General features: G+C 40.8%; 1 protein-coding gene across 1 annotated transcript; it reads left to right on the top strand.

Annotated features, from left to right (window-relative positions):
• Nucleotides 1-575: 575 nt before the first annotated feature.
• Nucleotides 576-8,413, top strand: LOC107035971 (coagulation factor IX-like). Its single transcript, XM_015253640.2, is given in 6 exon segments — nt 576-749; nt 1,402-2,137; nt 6,578-6,815; nt 7,488-7,678; nt 7,748-7,846; nt 8,015-8,413. Coding segments are annotated over 6 exon segments (1,686 nt in total). The 5' UTR covers nt 576-647; the 3' UTR covers nt 8,335-8,413.
• Nucleotides 8,414-9,254: the final 841 nt, after the last annotated feature.

The following is a 9,254-nucleotide window of genomic DNA, read 5'->3' as shown; positions in this document are numbered from 1 at the left end:
CCCGAGTTTGTAGCAAAGATGTCAGACAAGATATGAATGTTTTTTTTGGCTCAAATGAAAGAGCGGCTCGAAAAATGGCGTGCAGAAGTCTTTAAAGATGACAAATGTCTCTAAAGATGATGTCTGTTTTCAATTGAAAAGGGCAATTGTGACATTGTCCAGTGGAGTCTAGGAGTTTCCCCTGGTTCAAAACCATCTTTAGAGGCCCTAGCACGCCATTTCTCGACCCGCTCTTTCATTTGAGCCCAAAAAAACATTCATATCTTGTCTGACATCTTTGCTACAAACTCGGGTTTTCAACTCGGGGTTTCAATTGAAAGCCCGAGTTGTAGACCCGAGTTTGTAGCAGCGATCACGCCTTTTTTTCAGGGGTGATTTTTCAAAAATGTACTTTAAAAAAAGTACTAACTAGCCAATGTTTTTTATTAGCTCGCAATTTTCTTCAAAACTACTTCAATGAGGAAAAAAATAAAAATTTGGAATATCTATACACGAGGGGCTAATTGATCGGATCTAAATTTTGAATGAATAGTCGCGTGTAGAGGGCGTTCTTAGGAGTCACCGGCCATTATTTGTTTGTCATCAGTGCTCCAAAACGAAGATGTCAACACAATTGTCTTCTTAAATTGTTTAAAAACGCAGTGACAATGTTTGAAATTAAATTAGAGTCTGGACGTGATTGTAAAACTGTACTCACCCTTGAGAAGAGTGATTCGGTGGATGAACTCTGGAAACATCTGGAACAGAAGGTGAATATTCATTACAATTGTGGTATAACCTCTAAATTCATGACTAATAAATTTTTGTGTTACTCAAAATCATGTAATGATTGTTCAATTTCATTCAATTATTATTTTATTCCGTGCCATAGTTGTTCAACGTAATTTTATCATTTTTTCATATGATGATTTAGGAGTGAGGACACAGTAGAATGTCTTAAATAGGCAATTGCCAATAATTAAAGATTGGCAGAGTGAAATTCGAAGATTTTTTTTTCATTTTAATGGTATTTTTTCAGACATTAAAATGGCGTTTGATTCATTTAAATTGTACCGTTTGTTCAGGAGATATTCATGTTTTTCAAAAACGTAATTTTACCTCATTTTTTGAAAAATGATAAAAACGATATTTTTAATCGTCGATCATTCGAGATCGGCTGAGTCAAATTTAAAGATTGTTTTCTCGTTTTGAAGCCTGATAAAATACCTTCAAAACGAGACCTGACGCATTCAAAACGTATCATTAGTTCAGGAGATACGGACGATTTAAGAAGAACCACTCCATCTCACTTTCTCTAGTTAATTTTTCAATTCCACTGAAGAATTGTTCAATTTCCATGAATAATTCTTCAACTTCATTTGATAAACGTTTATTATCATTCCCAATCTGTTGTTTATCCAGGGATTTTCAAAAGCCAATTTCTACCTTCTCCAAAACGGAAGACCTCTGACCAACACTGAGACCTTCCTCTCAAACGAAACAAGAATAATTCCAAAATGTTTGGGAGGAAAAGGAGGATTTGGGTCAATGTTACGAGCGATAGGTGCCCAAATAGAGAAGACAACGAATCGCGAGGCGTGCAGAGACCTGAGTGGTCGTAGACTGAGGGACATAAACGAGGAGAAACGACTGAAAGCGTGGATTGAGAATCAGACGAACAGGAAGGAGGAGCAGGCTGAGAGGAAGAAGAAGAAGCTGGAGAGACTCTGCGCTGAGCCGAAGCACGAGTTCAAGGACAAGAATTACGAGCACGAGAGGTCGATCCTGACCGAGAGGGTTGACGACGCTGTTGAGCAGGGCTTCAAGACAGCAGCTGCTGCCTCAACGTCAAATCTAGAGGGGAAGAAGACAAAAGTCAGTGACAAGGGAGTGAAGAGAAAAACTCTGCTCGATGAGTTCGACGATATTGATTCTGAGGAATTGAGCAGTTCTGAGGATGAAGGGAGCAATGAGCCCTGCAAGAAAATTATGAAGGGAGAGGCGAAGACGTCTGAGGACAGTGGATGTTCCAGTGTTGAGGAGCATTCGGAGTCCTCCTGCGATAAGAATCTGGGGGAGAAGGAGGAGGTGAAGGCAACTGCAGAAACTTTGAAGAATGATAATGGGAGGGAGGTAGAATAAGGAGATTTTTTTGTTGGTTGTAAGTTTCGTGATTGAGAGATTGATTGGTGGAAATAAATGGATTTGGGTGTGAGCGAATGCGAGTTAATTTTTTCTTCCTTACCATTTTTGGTTCATTTGGGTAATTGGAAATCCCTTGTGGGAAATTGAGAATTATCTACTTAATGGAAAATTTGTAGTTCCATGTTTTTGAATATAATTCATCGTCAATTGGGAAATTAGGCGATCAATTATTTTACTGAATGCATTGTAAAATTCTCCTCAGTATATACCAGGTAGGAATCGACGATAGAAAGAGGGCTCGTCAAGACCTGGATCAAAGCTTGGAAATGTTCATGAGATAATAAAAATTCGCTCTTGAAGTCTTTGTTTAATTTGTTCCTCCTGAGGAATCGTTTGTTCGTCATGAAAACACTGCCATTATCGTGAATAATTGCTATCTACCACTATTTTCTCAGAGGGGCTATATGACACTGAATCGGCGTTCACTCGGCGGAAAAATTCGATTTTGGCGAATGTCGACTTTCCCCCCGAAAAAAGCCTAAATATGGCAGTTTAGCTCTGGGTGCAAAAAAAAAAATTTTTTATTTCTGCATTTCCGGGGCAAGTGAGGGCCTCAGTGGCATTAGGCGGGCCAGAAAATACAGAATCGACGTTCACTCGGCGGAAAAATTCGATTTTGGCGAATGTCGACTTTCCCCCCGAAAAAAGCCTAAATATGGCAGTTTAGCTCTGGGTGCAAAAAAAAAAATTTTTTATTTCTGCATTTCCGGGGCAAGTGAGGGCCTCAGTGGCATTAGGCGGGCCAGAAAATACAGAATCGACGTTCACTCGGCGGAAAAATTCGATTTTGGCGAATGTCGACTTTCCCCCCGAAAAAAGCCTAAATATGGCAGTTTAGCTCTGGGTGCAAAAAAAAAAATTTTTTATTTCTGCATTTCCGGGGCAAGTGAGGGCCTCAGTGGCATTAGGCGGGCCAGAAAATACAGAATCGACGTTCACTCGGCGGAAAAATTCGATTTTGGCGAATGTCGACTTTCCCCCCGAAAAAAGCCTAAATATGGCAGTTTAGCTCTGGGTGCAAAAAAAAAAATTTTTTATTTCTGCATTTCCGGGGCAAGTGAGGGCCTCAGTGGCATTAGGCGGGCCAGAAAATACAGAATCGACGTTCACTCGGCGGAAAAATTCGATTTTGGCGAATGTCGACTTTCCCCCCGAAAAAAGCCTAAATATGGCAGTTTAGCTCTGGGTGCAAAAAAAAAAATTTTTTATTTCTGCATTTCCGGGGCAAGTGAGGGCCTCAGTGGCATTAGGCGGGCCAGAAAATACAGAATCGACGTTCACTCGGCGGAAAAATTCGATTTTGGCGAATGTCGACTTTCCCCCCGAAAAAAGCCTAAATATGGCAGTTTAGCTCTGGGTGCAAAAAAAAAAATTTTTTATTTCTGCATTTCCGGGGCAAGTGAGGGCCTCAGTGGCATTAGGCGGGCCAGAAAATACAGAATCGACGTTCACTCGGCGGAAAAATTCGATTTTGGCGAATGTCGACTTTCCCCCCGAAAAAAGCCTAAATATGGCAGTTTAGCTCTGGGTGCAAAAAAAAAAATTTTTTATTTCTGCATTTCCGGGGCAAGTGAGGGCCTCAGTGGCATTAGGCGGGCCAGAAAATACAGAATCGACGTTCACTCGGCGGAAAAATTCGATTTTGGCGAATGTCGACTTTCCCCCCGAAAAAAGCCTAAATATGGCAGTTTAGCTCTGGGTGCAAAAAAAAAAATTTTTTATTTCTGCATTTCCGGGGCAAGTGAGGGCCTCAGTGGCATTAGGCGGGCCAGAAAATACAGAATCGACGTTCACTCGGCGGAAAAATTCGATTTTGGCGAATGTCGACTTTCCCCCCGAAAAAAGCCTAAATATGGCAGTTTAGCTCTGGGTGCAAAAAAAAAAATTTTTTATTTCTGCATTTCCGGGGCAAGTGAGGGCCTCAGTGGCATTAGGCGGGCCAGAAAATACAGAATCGACGTTCACTCGGCGGAAAAATTCGATTTTGGCGAATGTCGACTTTCCCCCCGAAAAAAGCCTAAATATGGCAGTTTAGCTCTGGGTGCAAAAAAAAAAATTTTTTATTTCTGCATTTCCGGGGCAAGTGAGGGCCTCAGTGGCATTAGGCGGGCCAGAAAATACAGAATCGACGTTCACTCGGCGGAAAAATTCGATTTTGGCGAATGTCGACTTTCCCCCCGAAAAAAGCCTAAATATGGCAGTTTAGCTCTGGGTGCAAAAAAAAAAATTTTTTATTTCTGCATTTCCGGGGCAAGTGAGGGCCTCAGTGGCATTAGGCGGGCCAGAAAATACAGAATCGACGTTCACTCGGCGGAAAAATTCGATTTTGGCGAATGTCGACTTTCCCCCCGAAAAAAGCCTAAATATGGCAGTTTAGCTCTGGGTGCAAAAAAAAAAATTTTTTATTTCTGCATTTCCGGGGCAAGTGAGGGCCTCAGTGGCATTAGGCGGGCCAGAAAATACAGAATCGACGTTCACTCGGCGGAAAAATTCGATTTTGGCGAATGTCGACTTTCCCCCCGAAAAAAGCCTAAATATGGCAGTTTAGCTCTGGGTGCAAAAAAAAAAATTTTTTATTTCTGCATTTCCGGGGCAAGTGAGGGCCTCAGTGGCATTAGGCGGGCCAGAAAATACAGAATCGACGTTCACTCGGCGGAAAAATTCGATTTTGGCGAATGTCGACTTTCCCCCCGAAAAAAGCCTAAATATGGCAGTTTAGCTCTGGGTGCAAAAAAAAAAATTTTTTATTTCTGCATTTCCGGGGCAAGTGAGGGCCTCAGTGGCATTAGGCGGGCCAGAAAATACAGAATCGACGTTCACTCGGCGGAAAAATTCGATTTTGGCGAATGTCGACTTTCCCCCCGAAAAAAGCCTAAATATGGCAGTTTAGCTCTGGGTGCAAAAAAAAAAATTTTTTATTTCTGCATTTCCGGGGCAAGTGAGGGCCTCAGTGGCATTAGGCGGGCCAGAAAATACAGAATCGACGTTCACTCGGCGGAAAAATTCGATTTTGGCGAATGTCGACTTTCCCCCCGAAAAAAGCCTAAATATGGCAGTTTAGCTCTGGGTGCAAAAAAAAAAATTTTTTATTTCTGCATTTCCGGGGCAAGTGAGGGCCTCAGTGGCATTAGGCGGGCCAGAAAATACAGAATCGACGTTCACTCGGCGGAAAAATTCGATTTTGGCGAATGTCGACTTTCCCCCCGAAAAAAGCCTAAATATGGCAGTTTAGCTCTGGGTGCAAAAAAAAAAATTTTTTATTTCTGCATTTCCGGGGCAAGTGAGGGCCTCAGTGGCATTAGGCGGGCCAGAAAATACAGAATCGACGTTCACTCGGCGGAAAAATTCGATTTTGGCGAATGTCGACTTTCCCCCCGAAAAAAGCCTAAATATGGCAGTTTAGCTCTGGGTGCAAAAAAAAAAATTTTTTATTTCTGCATTTCCGGGGCAAGTGAGGGCCTCAGTGGCATTAGGCGGGCCAGAAAATACAGAATCGACGTTCACTCGGCGGAAAAATTCGATTTTGGCGAATGTCGACTTTCCCCCCGAAAAAAGCCTAAATATGGCAGTTTAGCTCTGGGTGCAAAAAAAAAAATTTTTTATTTCTGCATTTCCGGGGCAAGTGAGGGCCTCAGTGGCATTAGGCGGGCCAGAAAATACAGAATCGACGTTCACTCGGCGGAAAAATTCGATTTTGGCGAATGTCGACTTTCCCCCCGAAAAAAGCCTAAATATGGCAGTTTGGCTCCGGGTGAAAAAAAAAAAATTTTTATTTCTGCATTTCTGGGGCAAGTGAAGGTCCTAGTGGCATTAGGCGGGCCAGAAAATACAGAATCGACGTTCACTCGGCGGAAAAATTCGATTTTGCTGACAATCGACTTTCCCCTGAAAAATCAAGCCTGTCCTATGCCTGAATCACTGAACCTCTCCAAACCTAAGCTCGCACAGGCTTGTTTTCATCGTCAGCCTATATAATTCCTACCTGGGTAGTACACGATCGAAACACAGATGCGAATACCCACACTCTGAAAAACGCATAGTGCATTTTTAACGAGTCTTTCGTTATCTCAAAATACCCAAGAAATTATTACTGAGATGCATTACACGCGTTCAACATCGCCACGCTGAGTTTACTAGCGATAAGATTCAAATTAAACAGCTCCTGGCGTTCATCCGAAATTCAACACCTCAGTTCTCGAACTTGAACCCGATCAGAAACCATTCTACAAATTTTTCGTCGGTAAAAAAAATTCTTCTCAATCTAAAAATGATTTCTATCAGTTACTTTGGGCTCATCACTGTCGTGTGCATCTCCCTGTGCTCCGGAGAACGTACGAGTAACAAAAATTTGAGAAAATCAATTTCACTCTTCATTAAAAAAAAATTATTCCAGTTGACGATGTGACAAAGCACAAGCACTGGGGCCTCCTAGAGCACGTGAAATGCGGAATTTCTAATGCTGATAGAATCATCGGAGGTAAGAATGCATCTCTGGGGATGTATCCATGGCTCGTGAGGATAGGATACACGACGGGTGCCTCCAGTGAAATCACTTATCGATGTGGAGGAAGTTTAGTCAGCAAAATATATGTCGTCACGGCAGCTCATTGTGCAGCTCTTTTACCCCCCGGGTAATTTTTTTATATCATAGAATTCCAGATGGATTAATTTCAACATGAAATTGAGACTCACAATGATGATAAGGGTCAGAATTTTTTTAAGGGTCAGGCGGGTCATGTGAGGGTAACCTGAAGGTCATATGCATATTATTTTAAATAAAATATTGTGTCTTTGCTAAGTTCAACTCTCATGACCCTTGGGTGCATAAATTTATTTTAAATCTTGTTGTGACGTCCAATGATCAAACGAAGGGTCATAAGGGTCGCAGTGCTCATGAGAACTCTAGATCAATTGATTAATAATCGGAGCGAAGCGAGCGAAAAGAGCACGGGGCGGATCCGACGAATGAAAAACAATTCTTTCTCCTAGTCGTTCCGAACGGACTTGTGTCGGCATGATATTGGGATTTGACTTAATCAGGGTCAGAATTTTTTCGAGTGTCAAAAGGGTCGTGTGGGGGCAGCAGAAAGGTCATAGATATTACGTCAAATAAAATATTGTGTCCTTGCAAAGTTCAACTCTCATGATCCTTTAGTTCGTAATTCTTTTTTTCTCAAAATGTAATATAAACGAACGAAGGGAATTCTCGAAGCGAAGTGAGCGGAAGGAAGAGGGAGGGGCGTGAGCGAAGAGAGCAAGGGGCGGATCCAACGAATGAAAAATCATTCTACTTTAATTTAAAGTGTCAAGGTCGTTGCGGTGAGAGTGGGAGAGCACAATGCCGAAACGAATCCCGACTGCGAGCTTGATTACTGCGCCGAGCCTGTGCAAGACTTCAACACCGAGCAAATTATTGTCAATGAGAATTACCATGATCCGGGCTTTAAAAACGACATCGCACTCATCAGATTGGATAGACCGGTGGTTTATAACGGTAAAAATACTCCATCAACTCCCGAAAATAATTTTCCAATTGATGTATATTTTTTTTTATTCTCTAAAGAGAATGTCATACCTATCTGCATGCCGTATGGCGAGCTTTTGAGCAAACGTTTCACCGGTGAAAAGGCTGAAGTTGGTGGCTGGGGTATTTACGACATAGGTAATGACAAAATTAGTATTTTGCATTCAAACATAATCATCATGAATTGCTTAATTATATTGATCACCCGATATTCTGACATTTTCTAATTTAATTGAATGAAATTTGGCCGTGAACCTGAGCTTAATCATCACATTGCCATCTTCAATTTTTTTTCTTTTGAAATAGATCACCCCCAAGCAAGTATAATCCTTCAAACAATTCAATTGCCAATCGTTTCGCTGAGTACCTGCGTTCGAGCATTTAGTAAAAGTGCATCAGTGGGTAAAGGACAATTATGCGTCGGTGGAATTGTCGGTGAGGATTCGTGCGGGGGTGACAGTGGTGGACCCCTCATGAAAGTCGAGGCATTCGATGGACCACCAAAATACTATTTCATCGGTTTAGTATCTTTCGGAGCTAAAGCGTGTGGTCGCACCTCAACTCCAGCAGTTTACACGAGAATTGCGGATTATATTACATGGATTTTGGATAATATTTCGCCCTGATTTTTATTTTTACATTGTAATGGAGGAATGAAGTCGAGTGGAATGGAGATTGAAGCGTAAAATTAAATTTAATAAATCATGTAAAATGTTATTTTTTTTTTGGAACTATCGTATGGAATATACGAAGAGAATGAGGTAATACAATTGGTGATAATGGTACATGATACACGGGGCTATGTGTTTATTGGTGCTGATCGAGGGGCTCACGATACGTTATTATTTTATCATTCACACGTTTGGGTGCTTGTTACATTATTGGGAGTGGGTGGAGTACATTGGGAATGGGGTAAAACGTATTATTATGACGCCTCGACTGACTATTCGGGGGTTTTAGGATTAAATAGCCGTCAAATGCAGGTGAATTTCACGATAATTTCGAAGTAATAATGTTTTTTCATATATTTTCGATACATTTCTCAATTTTTTTTAACAATTCAATTGACAAAAGGTTTTAAATTATATTAATTTGATTAATTATATCAATTTTTTAAATGAATATAAAATTCATATAATTTGAAAAATTATTAATATAATTTAAAACATTCTATTAATTTTTTCTCTCAGTATATAATACGATTTTATTTCCTTAAAGTAAAACAGAGATGCTAATGTTTCCATGGGGGTGGCTAAATGTTTTGTTGGCTCTAAACCCTAAATGGTAAGTAATCGAATTGAGGAAGCCCCACACAGTAGTGTACACGGATCAATACGTCAATTAATTTTGGGAAACGACTAGGCACCTGGTGAAGTCGATCCCCTCCAGTCAATTTACCGCCGTAACTTTTAATCATCAAACTCACAAGTCTAAAAAAGAAAAGCAATTTAATCACTTTTGCGTAGAAACTTTTAACGAGAAAATTATTTCCACAATAATAAAATATTTTCCACTCAATGATTCTCAATGCAATAACAAACGAAAT

This window comes from Diachasma alloeum, unplaced genomic scaffold (genome assembly GCF_001412515.2).
Source record: "Diachasma alloeum isolate Michigan unplaced genomic scaffold, Dall2.0 Dall_scaffold_00203, whole genome shotgun sequence".
Classification (NCBI taxonomy): domain Eukaryota; kingdom Metazoa; phylum Arthropoda; class Insecta; order Hymenoptera; family Braconidae; genus Diachasma; species Diachasma alloeum.
This window is presented reverse-complemented; position numbering and strand designations above follow the sequence as displayed.